General features: G+C 40.1%; 1 protein-coding gene across 2 annotated transcripts in view; it reads right to left on the reverse strand.

Moving 5' to 3' along the window:
• Positions 1–18,216, reverse strand: part of DOCK5 (dedicator of cytokinesis 5) — a 90,655-nt gene continuing 72,439 nt past the window's right edge. The window contains exons 42-52 of one of the 2 annotated variants that reach the window (XM_039354176.1): positions 16,909–16,990; positions 16,011–16,095; positions 14,535–14,621; positions 13,141–13,317; positions 8,624–8,707; positions 7,353–7,490; positions 6,262–6,428; positions 5,205–5,382; positions 4,470–4,599; positions 2,964–3,079; positions 1–2,082 (exon numbers count right to left, since the gene is read on the reverse strand). In XM_039354176.1, coding sequence (XP_039210110.1) covers positions 1,981–2,082; positions 2,964–3,079; positions 4,470–4,599; positions 5,205–5,382; positions 6,262–6,428; positions 7,353–7,490; positions 8,624–8,707; positions 13,141–13,317; positions 14,535–14,621; positions 16,011–16,095; positions 16,909–16,990 — 1,346 coding nt within the window. In that variant the 3' untranslated portion in view covers positions 1–1,980. Of the gene's footprint in view, positions 2,083–2,963; positions 3,080–4,469; positions 4,600–5,204; positions 5,441–6,261; positions 6,429–7,352; positions 7,491–8,623; positions 8,708–13,140; positions 13,318–14,534; positions 14,622–16,010; positions 16,096–16,908; positions 16,991–18,216 lie in introns of those variants that run through there. The other variant, XM_039354177.1, reaches the window with a different exon arrangement.

Below are 18,216 nucleotides of genomic sequence, written 5' to 3' on the forward strand. Positions count from 1 at the left end.
TTCAGTAAACAAAGTAAGCTTTACCACTGAGCGCATTAAATTTCTGCTGGTGCATAAGTTTGAGGAATGACAAACAGAGCCAAGCATTTCTCTATAAATGCATTTTTTCTCTTGTATGCCAATTAAATAGTTTGGATCCGCCCTATAATATTAATCTACTGACATTCAGAGTCAAATCCACGGGCTAATTTCAACAGCTGTAGTCTGCTAATTCAATGTCTATGCCCTCTGCTTCATCAGGGGAATGCATCTTAGGCTGTTGGGTTTTTTCCCCCCAATCACAGATGTTCTAAATTCTTTTTAAAAACAAACAAACAATCAGTCTATAAACTTTGAAGGCATGATGCAGCCATAAGGATTAATGTCAATGAACATCTTCTGAAGCACTTGGACAAGTGCTTACCATTCAGCAATGATCAATACAATCAAATCATAGTCTGTGGGCAAGGATGCCCAACTACCCACCATTAGAAAATAGTCTTGTGCAGTGCATTTACACTGTGAATAAATATCTACACTGTAGCTGGGTTCATGCACCATGCTAAGCTGTAATACAGTAAATTGGTGTTTGGCTAAACCTCATACGTGGTCAAACATAGAGGTTTGGAAATAATTGTTAAAGCATGGCATCATGTGATATATGAACCTAGCTCATAACCTCCATCCATAACTTAAGATGGACAGAGATAGCATACTCCAATTATGTGAACTATCTCTGAGATAATTTTGAGTCCCATGAGGGCTGAGCCCTGAGCTTCTGTTATAAACAAGTAAACACAGAGGCAGCTTTCAACAATAAGACATACAAAATGGAGATATAGTAAGAATCTAGAAGTCAACGGTCAGCTATACATCCACTTGGATTTTAGCAAAGATTTCAGTAAGACATTTAAGTTGCTATCCAGTCCTGGTCTATCAGTTCTAGCTTGGAAAACCATGGAGCACTTTCACATGCAGTCCATTCTTCAAATTTCCAAGGATAATTACACCTTTAGGTATTTTCAGCACATTAATGCAAGAAAAAAAATACATCCAGAATTCAGTTAAACAAGTCTCCAAAGATACAGTAGTGTAGGCCTTTGGAACAGTGTGCAGCAAAAGAAGGAATTGGTGGTGTATTTGACAGAGTTTGCACACACTGGAAAGAAGAGGAGACATAAGACTTTCAAGGACACCGTTGGTCAACTTACGGGAATAGACAGATGCCAGTATTCTTTTCTTTTTTATCCACTTTCATATCACTGGAAAAGCAAAGCATGTAGATAGAAAGTAATATCTCAGCATGATAGAATCTGCAGGTCTGTCCAGTGCTCTGTGTTGTCATATACAAATCCATATATTCCAACAGAGGTCTGGGAAGTTGAGTGGTTTTTGTTGCAAGTTTGGAATGAACAGGCAAAGAGTGCCTATGCTAAGCAGGCCAAAGAATCCTTCCTCTTATATCAGGCTTATCCTGTTCCAAGATCTCTTACTGCTGGCCAGTGAGACTGATGGAAACCGTATCTCCATTGTCCAAGTGCAACAAAGTGTCGTGCAAATCCACTCTAGGGACAAGTGTGTGTTTTCACAGGGTGCCGCTTAACTGTTTCAAGACCAAGGAAGATCTTGGTTGTTAGGAGAGCGATTCCACTGGGAGAATTTCTGCACTGCTGGTGTTTTATCAGTGGTGGAGCAAGGATTGCTGGATGACACAATCTGGTTTCTTTAGTCTTGCAGAAGCCCTGATATGCCACAGATGATCAGAAGATGTCTTGGGACATCTATAGGAGACTCAGAAGCCAGGAAAGCCAAAACAGCAGCTTTGACAAAATCTCTAGCAGCTGGTTTTTGTGCACATCCCCAAAATTTGTGCAGGAATGGAGGGCGAAGCTGTCCAGCCGGAAGAAGCCAATTCTGAGAAGCTCTGGAGAACCAGAGATATGTCCACAAAGCATCAGACATTCAGTCCCAGATGCAAGGAGACAACATGATGTAGAGTCCTCATTGTAGTTCTGGCTCTAAAGAAAAGACACTGGATTTCCTAGTTTTAGGAGGCGGCGGTGGCGGTTTGATTTCTCTCCTGGTGAGTAGAGGTGGAGCCACCTACAATAATGCGAACATAGAAAGAGACAGTTGGACTCATAAATAAAACCCAACTCCAGTGATACAGAGAATGGGAAGTGCGGGACCCACAATCATCTCTTTTAGAGCAGGACTAGTGATATCATTTGATAGAGTGCCAAGGCAACTGGCAAGTTCCAGGGATGTGACAATGAGGTTTTTGTGTTGTTAACATCTGTGGCAGACTTTGCATTGAGGAAGACCCCTGGGCAAAAGCTCCAGATTTAAAGAAACAAGACACAAAACTAGATAAAATTCTTCTCTTTAATTAAAACACTCGGTCTGGGTTTTTTTGTTCCAGTCTGCAAAAAAATAAAATAAAATCTGAAACTCTGATTTTAAGTTTTCACGATTAGAATTGTTTTGTTATTATGGAGATGACTCGAAAGGCTGTGAAATGTAAAGCAAAAAGTTGAGGCTGTCTTATATATATATTTTATTTTACTGCACTGAAAAAAGCCAAAAGACATCACTTTTTTCCCCCGTCTCTGCTTTTCTTTCTTTTTCTTTTTCCCCCACTTTTGTTTGTTCTACATTTTTACCTTATGCAATAAAATTGACAAACAAACAAACAAAAGGTTTAAAGAAACAAAAAAAAGCAAATCTTCCCAGCCAGAATCAGAAAGACGGCTCCAGCCGCCACAGATTTTGCTGAGTGCAAGAAGGAGAATTTTACATTATTCCCGCATTGTGTCTTTTTTTACCCCCTTTCATTTCGGGAGGGAGGAAAGAAAACCATTTTCTCTCTGGCAGCTTCAGGGAGAAAGCCATTAAACTAACCAAATACTTAAACCAAAAAAACAAAAATCATTTGCAATGGTGCTCCTGTCTTAGGTAATAGGATCCGAATGTCATCTCTGTACCTCTGTGGAGTTTCTGGAGCTGCTATTCTCATAGGGCTTGCATTTGGGGGGCGGTGGGGGAGGAGAACTCTGTAAGTTAACGGTTGTTAATCCATCTGCTTGCAGAGAAGGGAAACCTGGTGTGGTAGAGAAGAGAAGAAAGACAGATGGTGGCCACGGTTAGGGGGGGGAAATAGTTTCTAACAGAAGCAGGCTTGCATCACCACTACTTTGAGGCATGCCTGTTTCTTTTACCGGTTGATTGTGAACAGATGTGTCAATCTGGAATCCCATTTGCCATTCCCCAGACCCCTGTTATCGCAGAAGCTTCATCTATGCACAGCAAATGAACCTAAGCACATGTGAAAAACACACGCTTGGGGACCAGGGAAAACAAAATCCAGAATGACACCAGACAGGCTCGGTGGGCTTTGCTTTCACGTTGGACTTTATCCATTGCAGTCTCCAGAACCTTTTTCTGATAGGATGAAGAAACCCACCCAAACTTCTCGTGAACCTGGAGGTGAAATGCCTTAGCAAAATACAAACCAGTCATGTTTCAGTTTCCTTTTTAGTATGGATGTTTCTTCTGAAGTTACATTTGGAATATGCAAAGTCCGTTTCCCTTTGAAAATGTGTGCATATACATATGTACCCCTGTGTTTCTCTCTATATGGGTGCGCATGTCTAAACCCCTAAATATTCATACTTTAAATTTCAGCCAAAAATAAGCAAAGCCATCTTATAAAATCTCAATTAAAAATGAGACATTCAGCCTTCATTTATAACATATTCAGGAAACTGTGTCTAGGCATGAATTGGATCCAGATAAATCCTGATAGATTCTAAGAAGCACTTAGATACCTACAAGACTTACTGCTGTGGATCTATTAAAATGTCCAGTATGATTGTAATCTAGCCACACAGGAAGTGTACATCCTCTCCTACTTGACCGAAGCTGTTTTTACCAAACACCCAGAACTGTCATTTTACGGGCCACCAAATTTTGTCAAATTATGTTGAATTTGGAGAATGGTGGGAATTCCAAGAAAAATGTAGTATGAAATTCCAAGCTGGCAGGTATCTCCACCCATCTTGAGGATGGCAATTTGGTGAAGGCTGAACTAACCTTCTCTGCCAATATTTTAAAACAGACCTGGGCATTTTATGGCCCCTGGGCCACATCCAGCCCTTTGGCTGTCTCTCTCTGGCTCATGTGAGGTCAATCAGAAATTAGAAATCAACTGTAAATAAGTGTGTGCCACAGAGGACAGAAGAAGCTGAGCTGGGTCTGCCTCTGTGTAGTTGTGTTCTCCTTCAATCGGCTGGGTGAGAAGACCCCTACACAGTGGTCACCCACCTGGAGCAACCTGAGGGGTTGAGGTGACAGTGTCTGAGGACAACAAATCAGGTTACATTGCTTTGGCCCTCCACAACAATCCCAGTTTCTCATAGGGCCCCTTGGGAAAATTAACTGCCCTCCCCTGCTTTAAAAGAATAGGAAGAAGTGGAGATTGCTCAACATACTTTGAGTTCTCGGTGTTTTGGGTGGTGGGCTGAGTGCCGAGGCTTGTTGAAGGGATGAGTTCTGAAGCAGAGTTAGTTTGCTTTCCCCCAGTTGCAGGCTCTTTGGCCTGGGTGCTTTTCCTGTTGCATTCTGTATAGCAGAAAAGGAATAAATCCTTACCGAAGTGATTTGTGAAGGCACCCTGGACATTAGGCTGTAAATCAGCTACTTCCCTGAAAATGTAACTAAAGCACTTTTAGAAGCCTTTTGCGTAGAAAAGAAAACTCAAAACAAACAAGGAAACAACACAGATCTTCAGTGAAACACATGGATATGAAAGAGTATTAAAACCCATCATCTTTTAGGGAAGCCCTCACCGATCTGATGGCCTCGACTTGTGTGGATGATAATTCCCTCAAATGCGATTGGGACTGATGGTAGATGCGGTCCCACTCAAATGGCGCCCCAAATCAAACTCTAAAATGTAAATGGGCTTAGCAGTAGGATGATTAGTAGAGAATTTAGGGAGACTTGGAACATGGATTAGTGTTCTATTTGCAATTGAGAGCTCAGAAGAATGAACAGAGGTCAGACATAGACAGACAACTTGCCCTTGAGATGATCATCAAAATATTTTGCTGTTTGAATCCATCCCAACTTCTCTTTTAACAACGATGTGATTAAGCTTGCACGGCTAAGAGAAAATGACAGCTGTTCCCAGAGGAAATGCATCATCACTCTGATACATTTATTACCGTTTTGGAAGCCAACTCAGCCTCTGGCTCCTTCTCTGCAATAACCTGAGATTTACTGAGACTCCAGTCTTTCCGACGGAATTTATTAGCCCGGTTCTCCGCATCATCTTTGGCAGTCTGTTCTTCCATCCTAGAAGCTGCTGAAATTCTCCTTTCCATCAGTGGCTCAAGAATAGATCTGTAGCCCACACAGAAATACCGTCATAAAGAATTATACCCTGTCTCTTCTGGTCAGCCTGAAAAAAATAATATTTCTTGTTTTCTGGAGACGTGAAGTAATCTGACAAGAGATCATTTTCTCCGTGATTGCCTCCTATTATTTATTTGTTTCACTGAATTTGTAGGCAGTTCTCGACTTACAATCATTCCTTTAGTGGCCGTTCAAAGTTACAACGGCACTGGAAAAAAGTGACTTGTGACCCTTTTTCATACGTACGACCATGGCAGCATCCCCTATAGCAGGGGTAGGCAACCTCGGCTCTTTTATGACTGGTGGACTTCAACTCCCAGAATTCCTGAGCCAGCCATGCTGAGGGGAAAGGGAGAGGTTTCCAAGCTGAACCACGCTGGCTCAGGAATTCTGGGAGTTGAAGTCCATGAGTCATAAAAGAGACAAGGTTGCCTGCCCCTGCCCATCGTCACATGATCAACATTCGGATGCTTGGCAACAGGTTCGTATTTATGACGGCTGCAGTGTCCCGGGGTCACGTGATCCCCTTTTGCGACCTTCTGACAAGCAAAGTCAATGGGGATACCAGATTCACTTAACAACTAATTTAGCAAGAGCAGTGATTCACTTAACAACAGTGGCAAGAAAGGGTGTAAAATGAGGAAAAAACTCACTTAGCAACAGAAATTTTGGGCTGAGTTGTGGTTGTAAGTTGAGGACTACCTATATTAGCCACCCAACTTTAATGGTGGTGTTAAAAAAAAAACTAGAAAAATACAACAAATAAAAATGTCAAATACTTCAAGGTAATAGAAATTCTCCTGCCTGCATTTCCCTCACAGACTCCTTTCTATCAAAGGTCCCTTTCTACTCTTCCCATCAACTTACCCATCAGATCCTGGTCTGGAGGAAACACTATCAGACGATGTAGATGAAGTTGATCCGACTGAAGAAGTGACAGAGGTAACAGACAGCCTTCTCAATGTGGAGGACATAATGTATGGCAAAACCACTGAACCAGACCTGCTCTGCTTTCTTTCCGTCAGCGAGGAAGGCTATTGTTAGAATACAAAGAAGATTGTGAAAGAAATCCAAGGTATTTGTTCATCGGGAGAAGAACATCTACATCTTCTGAAACTTTAGAGGTTCTTTTCCCAAACCATTTTGGAAGAGATGTAAGTTCTGAAATTTCTTTTTAAGTCCCCACCCCCTGGTGGTCACGTAGCTCTGGAATAAGGAGCCTGATTGAGCAATAGTATCTGATCTGGTGACCTCCACAGTTTCAGGAGTACCTTTGCTCATTTGCAATCATCTGTCTGGTTGAAGGTCTTCTAGCTACATTAAAAATGGCCATTAGCTCTGAGCAAGGTTCAATATAAACCCTAGGAACAAATTATTTGGCAAACTGCTTTTTCCAGTATAGGCTCATACGATAGCTAAAATCACTGGAGGAGACCTTGTGAGTTATCCCATCATTAGTAAATTGCCATCTGGGATTCACTTGGAAAAAGGGGTGGTGGCACCAAAGCTGTTCCCCTTTAAAATTTTAGTGAGTGGATTAAATATGAAAACCAACTATGTAATTGGTTTATCTTTGCCAGCTTTGCGCCACTCCCAATATTTAAAACAAAACGTAATTCTCATTTGAAATTCCCAGTTCCTCAAAGTTTGCGATGCAGTTTGACAAAACTAATGAAAATATAAAAACATGCCTTGAATTAGGGACACGGTTTTGCAAAAACTGCATGCCTTAGTTAGACGTACATACAGAAATGCTTACCTTTGGAGAAATATGCATTTAATTTCATTAAATGCTTTAATTTAAAACTTAAAAAATCAATTTGTATAACTAGAACTTGGCATATTCACCCAAACGAGAAACTGGGAGAAATGAAAATTCACAGATTTGCTTATCCCCTTGTCCTTGCTATAGTGATCTCATTCCTAGTGACTTTTCATAAACAAGATGCAGTGTATACCAGGGTGATCACACCGTAGAGCTTCTCCACTTTCTCTCTCAGCTCCTTAAAGCAAGAGGTTAGCCTATCATGAAGAGGCTTCAGTTGGTCGGTCAGTTTCTTCCCATGGATTCTAATCCCTTCAGCCAGCAAAGGCATCTGCAAAAGACAAACCAGATCAGAAGGTTAAGGAAGCACAGAGGTAGACACTTGACTGCTTCAAAACTCGTCGAATTCAGTATTCAACACACTCTGAAGCAGAAAACATGTCCCGGGTTTTCTCCTGGTTTTTTCACTCCTCAATAGTTATAGTATTTGGTGCATCTTCTGGGAGAAATTGCTGACGGGTACTGAGGTACCACTGTTGTTTCAAATGTAATTTGGAAAACAAGAAGGCTCAGCTTATCAATGAGGCCAAGCCAGGCTTTAGCCGTATCTAGATTGTACATCATGCTTATTTGAGTAAGCTTAAATCAGTTGGAGTCCGTGGTGCTCTCTGAGCTTGGTTGTTTTGTTACAGACATTTCATTACCCAACTAGGTAATCTCATCAGTTCTGAGAATGGGGTTTGCTCTCTGTTTACATACAAGGGTTTTGTCTTGTTAATGTTGATGGGCGTGCACTTAAATCTATTAGTCAGAACTTAAATATTCTGTGTGCAGAGCTCATGCTTTTTCACTGAGCATTATTTTGTCTCTGAATATGATTGCCTTCAATCATTTCCTTAGCACTTTTGTGATTACTTCTAGCTTAACCAATAAACTATATCAAATGTGCCAATAAATTATGCCTTTCTATATCTTAAGTTGCAAAGCTATGCTTAGTCGTTATACTTTGGGAAGCATTTTAGTGTTATGTGCACGTGTGCCTCTGAATCATTATTGGCTCCTGTGACTGCCTGGATTAGTCCCTGCCATTTTCTTGGCAAGATTTTGGAAATGGTTTGTCATTGCCTCTTTCCTAGGGCTGAGAGAGAATGACTGGCCCAAGGTTTCACTGGTTACAAAGGGACTAGAACTCACAATCTCCGGGGTTCTAGCCTGATGCCTTAACCACTGCACCCAACTGGCTTTCATTTTAATGTTACTACTAATGCTTTGCTTATGGGCAGTGCTGGTGGTCTGTCATCTTGCTGTTACCCAGCTACAGCAACAGTAGGTAAAATCCTGGCCAGGTGAAATCCCAACATCTGCAAGATGCTACTTCAGGAAAAGTTATACCGCAATGACAATATTACTTCTGCAAAACAGGCTATGGACATCATTCCACATTATCTCCATTCCTGTAGGTACCTGTAGGGCAATCAGTTGCTTGAGTAATTCAATCTTTTCTTGATCTTCAGGGTGTTCCTGAATATATTTTTCAATGAAAAAGGCCTGCAGATAATGAAATGAAAAAAAAAAAGAATATAGGCTAAATATTTGATCATATAATAAAAAAAACTACAAATTAAGTTATTTGGACAGCAAGAAAAACTTCTTGGAAGTATGTTTTCATATTTGATAACTTCAGCAAGGTTTAACATATCCTCAATGAGGAATGATTGGTGAAGATGATGGAGCTTCAGAGATGGCTAAATTGACTTCTTTGATAAGGGAAAAGACAATAAATTATGGCTGATTGGAAGACACTTCCCCTCCCCTTTTCCCTTTTTATCATGAACTAGAATAAGCTATGATGAATGGTCTCTATCTATGAAGGGTGAAAGTTCTCCATCTCTGGAAGTTTTTAAGAAATGGCTAGACAGCTATCTTTCAAGGATAATTTCACTGGTTTTTGTGAATTGGACTAGATTATTCTTGTGGTCCTCTCCAACTTCATAACAATTCTACAAAAACTTCTGACTATGAACAAACTAGTTTTTAAATAAGAAAGCTAAAGGCATAGGTTAGAATCTTGAATATTTTTATTTTAATGCTATGCAAAATCTCTGTGGCTCACTAAGAATGAGTGAATAATGGTTCTTAGGCCTTGAAAAGTTTTAATCCTTGCAGCATGTTGTAGTTAAACATCAGTAAGATTTTTTTTTTAATTGCCTTATGCTCTAGGTTTTTTCAGGAAATATGGGATAATATACCACTATTTGGGGGTTCTGACATTCCTAATCCATTCCACAATACTCTGAACTCAATAGTTCTCTCCAGAAACAAGACATAAAGTGAGGATAATGAGTACTAGTTGCAGCCTGTCTGACTGCCTTGTAGAAGCATGGAATGGAAACAAAGAGTCAGCCACAGCCATAGTAAAGTTGATAAAAACCAAAGAAAATATTATGCACAAACATTCCACACTCTCCATGGAAATAACACATTTTTTGTTTTTTTTTTGTATTCAAGATGCTTACTCACTATTTTCCTTCAATGCGTGACTTTTCGGTTTCTGGAATTGTTGAACACCATCATAATAAATATCATGTTATTACTATTATTATTATTTTTTCTGTTTAAAAAAACTCTGCTTCTTGGAAATACAGGGGACCCAGACTGGAATCGCACAGCAACTATTCATAGTTTTCCAGAATCATCTCTCCTGAAAAGGAGCATGGTGGCTTGAGGGGTTTGAATGCTGGGCAGGAGGTTGGCGGGCCAGCGTTTGAGACCCGAGAGCTACTGTGGGGCGGGGTTGAGTTCCCATCCTTCCCTCCAGCTCCTGCCAGGGACCTGAAAAGAGCCACCAACTGAGCCTCAGTTCACCTCGGTGCTTCTGACATGAGTGTAGCATCTCTACTGAAATCTGCAGAGACTTGTCCAGATAGTTTCCAAGAATTGGACACGATTGAATGGAAGAAAAAAAAAAAGGCAGCACAGTATCCTTTGACTCAGGTTTAGCCCCACAATTCAGCTTGGAAGTTGCCTTCCTAATCTAACTTATGATCACAGAGAGACTGAAAAAAGGAGCAGGATGAATAGCTGTGAGAAAAATGCAAAAGTGGCAAATAAACGATCAACTTAATGGTGTCCTTGGGCAGTTCTAACACAGTAGAAATACCCGTTCATCTCAACTGATGAGCAGCCAAAAGAACTAGGCCCACCTAAGCCAATTTCCATAATGTTATTAAAGAAACAAATAATACTTGGGCCAGAGAGGCAGAAACAGGAGCAAAACTGATTCTCAAAGGAAGGTATGGGGAATGTGCAGCTTTACAAATGTTGCAGAATTATAATCCTGGCTTTCCTAGAACTTATAATTTTAGATGATCAGGATGAGCCTGAGGGAGGGGTCAAACGTGTCATCAGTCAAGAGTCCTTGCATGTCCCCAAGAGATCTAAATTCAGCCCACCTTGAATTCCTTTCTTAGCTCCTGCTAATTTCCCTTGACCATTAGTAGTTCAGATTCTTGTAGAGAGCTAAAGCTTGCAATAAATCTTTATGTTCATTTGAACTGCCTGAATTTCCTGATTTCCCCGATGTTTGATATTAATCCTAGAAATGCTATAGGGTTTCCTGCTTTAGCAGGGGGTTGGACTACAAGGCCTCCAAGGTCCCTCCCAATTTAGTTATTCTTTCCCCATCAATGGGCATACTGGGAATAAACGAAAAACATCTGGAAGATCACCTATTTTCCAGTCCTACTCAGAAGTATACAACAGCAGAGGACAATATATAAGCAAGTTTTATCTCCTTTTGGAGTAGAAAGCTAAACCATGAAGCCGTTTTCTTCTCTCAAAATAAATAAGTAAAACCCTAACTAGCAGGGGAGAAAGTGTTGTGGCAATAGGATAAAACCCACAACATTCCATCAGCTGGAAGCAGAAGCGCTGAGACTCATCAGAAAACCACATACCCAAACAAGGGAAGCCAAATGATTTGTGCAGGACATTGATTTCTGGTTTTTAATGTGAAAGAAAGATTTAGATCATTATTATGAAGTGCCCACAAAAGCCCAACTCCCTTCCCAAGCAGAATCAGGGAGAGGAAAAAGTGAGCAAAAAATAATAATAATAATAAAAAAAGGCTGATAGCTTTCAGATGTGGCAACCCCATTTGGAAGCTGTGACAGCTTTTCCATTTTTGCACCAAAAATAGAGACAAGTGGGAGCTCAAAATATTTCTTGGGCTGAAAATGGATCCTTCCTCCACACCACAATTGGGAGTATTTGCTGGCTGCCTGTATCACAAAGCTTTCCTCTCCAAAGGCACCCGCTGTGCGTCGAAGTGACAGTAATATGTTCTAGCTAGAAGTAAACCCTGCTCATGGGTGGTAGTGGGGAGACACGAACGTTAAGATGTTCCACTCATCCTAACTGCCAGATGTGTACAGGGGTTTGCAAATATCTTCACACCTCTAGCCCAAAGATCAATAAAAGTCCTGTTCTTTGGAAGCACATTTGGTTGAGCGCATTGCTGCACCAATCATAACTGAGATCCTGAGAAGGAAAAGACTTTGATCCTGGATAGGCTGGTGATGTAATATGTGTACAGGTAGTCCTTGACCTACAAACACAGCTGGGATCAGAATTTCCATTGCTAAACAACAGAACAATGGCAGTTGTTAAATGAATTGTGCCTGATTTTATGACCTTTGCTATCAGGATTGTTAAGCAAATCACTACTGTTATTAAGTGAATCACATGGTCATTAAGAAAATCCAGCTTCCCCCATTGATTTGCTTATTGGAAGCTGGCTGGGAAAGTTGCAAATGGTGATCACGTGGTCCTGAGACACAGCAACCGTCGTAATTTTGATCACGTGACCATGGGGATGGAGTGATGGTCATAAGCATGAAGACCAGTTTCAGGTCGCTTTTTTCAGTGCCACTATAATTTCAAATGGCTGCTAAATGAACGGTTGTGAGTTGGAGATTAGGTGGGCTTCATAATGTGTGCTCCTGAAAAGTATTTGGAGACTTAAGATGGGGGGCAAAATGCAGGACTGCTTATTCTTCTCTAAAATAGTTTTATTTTGAAAAGTCCATTAAAAGATTGTGATGTTTATGATTGGTAGGTAATCCACAATAGATTATGGATTTCGTCTATGGAGGTTCTCTGTCATCCAGGTCATGGTTGTCCCAAAGATGCTTTTTCAAGAGGCAACTGGACTTTCTTGTTTTTCCTTGGACAACTTTTGCTTCTCATCCAAGGAGTTGAGAACGGAAGAAGTTTCTTGGATGAGAAGTGAAATGTCTCCAAGGAAAAACAAAGCAAGTCCAATTGCCTTTTGAAAAAGCACCTTTGGGACACTCTCTATATAACAGTGTTTCTCAACCTTGACAACTTTAAGATGTGTGGAATTCAACTCCCAGAATTCCCCAGCCAGCTATGCTGGGCGTTGAAGTCCACACCTCTTAAAGTTGTCAAGGTTGAGAAACACTGCTATATAACGTCCGAATGGACAACATTGGGTGAAATTTCAATAAAGGGGGGGAAAAGGAGGAGGGGGAAGTTAAACAAGACCTCCCCTATCTGCCCTTTTTCTTTACAGTTCATCTTTGTATACAGTCTATCCCTTCCTTGTTCCCTTTCATTCTAAATTAAACTTCCAGAACTTCAACGACTGTATGATTAAAGTTTATTAAGGTATTATTATAAAACGAATGAGATCCACGGCTCACCAAAACGCACCTATTATTACAGAAAAGGAATGCTTTAATGAATGTAAACCAAATACTTTGACTTCCGCCCTTATATTTAGTGCAGCTGCTGTAAGGGTTCTTTCCCAAATTCTCTGTTCTCTATAGTACTATTCATGTAGCCAGATAAGTGCTATTTGATTCTACGATCTCTGCCTTCCTTTTCGAGGAAGCTCACACAACTGTCCCGTTGCCAAGATAGGTGTGAGACCTACTACAGAGAGCAAGGAGACAACCAACCTTCTCATAGTTGGTATAACCACCCATTACTGCTGGATCCACAATGCCGTTCAAGAGCATGGAGAGGGGATGGACAGGCAGGGTGCGGTCCCAAGCATGTTGTTGGACGCAGTTACTGATCTTCTCATTTGTCCGCTCCATGGTTTCAATGGCATTCTCCAGTGGGCTGATTTCCTCCTGGAATGAACCACAAAAATGAGTTGTGGTCAAGACTACAATGAAATAATGGATGCTAGGCAATGAAAATTTCAACAGAAAACTAACTTTCCCCATTCCAAACCCTTCGCTGGGCAACGTTCATAGTTAGATCCTGGTCATTCACTCAACTTTGAAAGGTCAAGTAGGGACTCTACTACCTCAATTTCATAGGGGATACTAACCAAAATCTCATCATATTTTGAAAAAGGATAACTAATCATTTTTCAAGGCCTGTCTCTGGCATGAATTGTCCCCTTTTCTTTTCTTGTCAACAGCCAGTTTCAGGAAATAACTTAACAAATTATCCTAGTTTCACTTTCAAGTATATACATAAGAATCAGTTGTCAATTATAAAAGACTTAAACTCAGGGTAACAGGATAGCAGTTCCAGTGTTCAATGTAACGAAACTAAGTCTGCACAAGCCCAAGTTAAGCTACTGCTTAGCCAAAGCCCACTGGGGTGACCTTAAGCCAAATCAAATCCTTGAAGGATTGTGATACTACACAGACATTTAGAGGAAGGACCAAAATAAATGTACATTTAGAGGAAGGACGAAAATAAACTGTAATAAAGAAATAACTGTGGCTTGCTCTGTGGGATTGGAGGGCAGCAGTTTCCCATTTCTGAGTTAGAAAATCTCACTTTACTAAATGGATATGTCCATATATTTGCCAAACAGTCATTAAAGATTAAACGTAGGGGGAGTGGTGAGAGGAAAGCCCAGCTTAGCAAACTTTGCAAGTAAATAATGGAATTACTTGCAGAGAAAAATAAAAAGGGAGACATTTGTTTCCTTTAATTACCAATCACCCCAACAGTTCATTCAGAAAGGGAACAATGCAAAAAAAACGCTGATGCTAAAAGCAAAGTGGGGTTGTATATCCAACTGCCCTTGAATGTTTGTTTATTCATAAGCACTTCCTCATGGGTACATAGAGATGTTAATTTTGGGAAAGTGGGTAAGAAATCAGTGAAGATTCCTTGAACTTTTCTAAGGAGAAGGTGTAGAAGAAAAAAATGTCACAATAAATCAAGCCTTCCCTAGTCTGTCAATCTCCAGAAATGTTGGATTCTTAGCTCACAAAGTCTGGCGATTAGCTGAAAATACTAGGAATTGTATTCTCAAGACATCTGAAGACTACCATGATGGGAAGGCTGAATTAGAGATGGCAATGAAATTTTCTCCAGATCTCACCATAGTGACTTGCTTGACTTCAAACCATTTAAGGATTCCGGGAAAAGAATAGGCTGTTGTATAGGTGGTACGTTCTATCCACATAGTCTAAGAAGACAAAATCCCCCCAAAAGGAAAAAGACATAAAACATATGTACATTTTATATTATACTTATGCAAGGAATGTTCTCTCCTAGCCCTTCCTCAGCAGAATGATGGCGCCAAGAATCAGAAACTAATTTTTTTCTCAGATCAATCTAATGCAAGTACTTGTATCTGGATTCATACAACATGTTAGTCTAGGGCTAAAATTGAATATGTGGCTCATGATGTAGTGGGAACTAGGTAATTGGATGAAGTCATAACATGGTTTGTTTGAGTACAGTATGCAAGAATGTCATTTTGCTAGCTTGGCTCCTAATCTGACATGACAGCCTTATTGGAGGCCAGGGACTGTCAATCATTTTGAATAGGGGATGATGTTTTCATCCACATTGACTGCCAAGTTGGGTGTGGTCATCCGCCCAATATTTATCCAGAAGAAAACTGGAACAACTGCTTAGTCTATAAGGGTGCTGTCTTACTATCTTATCTTTTTCCCTTTTCTGAAAATATCTCGGGGCTGAGGGGTTCCACATATTGCCTAAAAAAGTAATTGGACTTCTTATATCTTACTGCTTATATCAGCAGCTAGCTTCATATTCATTACTTGATTCAAAGACCCCAAAATAAATTGAAATCAGGAAGAGCAAGGAGTTGGGTGGCCTTCATGTAAAGACCTAGGCTATATTGAAGTCAATCCATTGGAAAAAAGATTGTTCCAGTCTATTTTTCAGTCACCTAGACCACCTAATGCCTTGATCTTGAATACTGAAAGGATCACCTATTTTATACCAGCACTTCCCTCTGTCCATTGACTAGGACTAGGAGAGAGGATGTTCTAAAAGTTGGATTTTAAAGTTTCTCTGATGTTTTTCATTTGAAATACTCAAGACCAACTGCTAGTCAGCACAAGCAATAGTAAGTAAAACTCAAGCTGAACAACTTGTTGTAGTCCAAGAATAAGGGGATCACATTTCCTATATGACTTAAAATAGGTTTCCCCTCCCCCCCAATTCTTCTGAAATTGAAGTTAGAGTGATCATTTATGTTTTGGGGGTTATGCTATATTATTATCTATTCCCCACTCACTTTACTATCATACCATTTAATTTTGTTAAGGTCCTAAAAGATGCAAGCCAACTAACAAAAATAACCCAGACTTGTGTTCCATCCCTGGAAAGAAGGGCTTTGTATAAGTAGAGATTTTAGGGTTCGTATAACTGTTGATTATTATGTCCTATTGCTTGCTACATGTTTAGCACCAGAATGTAAGGATTTTAACCTCCGAAATTGAGGAACCAAAGAATCAAGCTAGAGAAGCCAACATCTGAACGGCATGGCGGGGCACGTCGTAAAGGAAAAAATGACAAGGACGGCAGAGAAGAAATGACTCACTGCAAATTCATTCTCAGGATGTTTTTCCCCTTTTCTGAAAGGCCGCGAGTGTTGGAACTGTTGCACTTCATTGGATCTATAAAAGCTAAAGCAGCAGATGAGAACAACTTAAAGTAAAATCTCAGCCAACACCCAAAATCAACATCCAGGCGAGTGGATGTTGAAAACAGTAGAACACATGAATACATACTAAACAGATACTTCATGCAACTTCCTACATTATTGTGGTTTGTTCAATTTTGGCTAAATATGGCTGAACTCAATTAGAATGGAATAGAATAGAATAGAATAGAATAGAATAGAATAGAATAGAATAGAATAGAATAGAATAGAATAGAATAGAATAGAATAGAAAGGGACCTTGGAGGTCTTCTAGTCCAACTGCCTGCTCAGGCAAGAAACCCTATACCAGGGTATTTACATGATCTGATACTGTATAATGCTCCATCTAAACATTTCAAAATCATGTTCCAGATATATCCCTATGAAACAACCAGACCTATCTTCAATGGAAGCAGATTTATTCATGCCTTCCGCTGTCAATAGCACTAGCACATAGCAATAGCATTTAGACTACATACTACTTTACAGTCCTCTCTAAGCAGTTTACAGAGTCATCATATCGACCCCAACAATCTGGGTCCACATTTTACTGACCTTGGAAGGGTGGAAGGCTGAGTCAACTTTGAGCCGGTCAGGATCGAACTCCTGGCAGTCAGCAGAATTAGGTTAGAATTCCTAATTCTAACACTGCATTCTCACCACTGTGCCATCATGGCCAAGAATGTAGAAGTCAGTCTTTCTGCATTTTGGTTTTTTATGAAAACCAGGCAAAGCAGCCCTTAGCTAAGTAATTTGTTTCTAGATGCAGAGAGATAAATTGGGAGTGTATCCTTACTTTAGAATCTGCTCTGGAACCGGCTTGTCTTTGTAGCTTGGAGGAAGGTTCATGACAGGCTTAACTAAGAAACACTGTATATCTGCATGTACAAATTAAGGAAAAAAGGAATGAGGTGGTGACCAGGTGGATAGGAAGATCCTATGATCTCGTTAAGAAGAACATGAATATTTAAATGGGAAAGGTTACAATCACAATGGTTTTTCTCCATGCATTAAACCAAGTAAGTTATAATCCTAGTGATGGCATTCAGACATGCTAAGCTTGATAAATTTCAACTATGGTTAGTTTTAGAATGTGTTTTATGGTATTGTGTGAATCCAGACTAATGGCTAGTTTTTACTTCAGTGTGATGCAAGAATGCAGAACCTTGGCAACCGGGGTTAAGCTTCTTGTGTGAATACAGCCAAAAGCTAAGCGGGTTGGGCACCTGACATATTGGCAATTGTGTTGAATATCTTTATCCAATACGAATACTTCCGGATCTCATTTGGGATAGTTGTAATACAGAACATCTGAAGAGATCAAGATGGAAAGGGCTGGTGTAGATCCTTTATACTGACTGAGAGGTTGTACTTAGCATATGGTTGATCATATTAATTGTGCACGCAGAAATGTACTATGTGCAAGCTTTCCTTGGTATTTCTAATTTTTTTAAAAAGAGAAAGATATGTTTGTCTCTTTTTCATAGGTGAAAAGCGAGACATATGATGAAAATGATCATTGTCAAATTAAGGTTGTAATACTGGGTTTGAGAAATAATCTGAGCTAATGCTCTGTTTACAGATGTACCTACAATAAAGTATTAACTTTCCAAGGAATATGAAGGAGACCTGAAATAGTCTGGAAATATCAGCCAACGTGCAGGATAAAGAATCCAGATGACAGCTCAAGGAATAGTCAACCTTGAGAAAATGGAAAAAGAGTGGGGAAGTGAGGCATTTGAAAAAAAAAAAAAACTAATAACCAGGTTACATAATAAGCCCAACAATGAAATCTATGTCATTAATCTGTTTTGAGCAACAGAATAATGGAAATTGGACTTATTTTTCAAATTCTCAGAACTTAGCAGGGAACCTAAATGAAATCCAAAATTGGTTTACAGTTGGTTTCCAAGCCTAGCTTTGGATCCAGGCATCCAACCTCTGCCTTTAATGCCTAGTTTATGCTGGACTTCAGGCAAACCATTTGGATCTCAATGGCAAACAGACCGGCTAAATACACTGTATAGTCCATTTCTGACACCAGAAGTGAGCCAGGACTGGTAAATGGTCATCAACCCTCCCATCATCAACTTTGCCAGCTTAC

The sequence above is a fragment of the Crotalus tigris genome, unplaced genomic scaffold, assembly GCF_016545835.1.
Source record: "Crotalus tigris isolate CLP2741 ecotype Arizona unplaced genomic scaffold, ASM1654583v1 scf7180000018549.3470463, whole genome shotgun sequence".
NCBI lineage: Eukaryota > Metazoa > Chordata > Lepidosauria > Squamata > Viperidae > Crotalus > Crotalus tigris.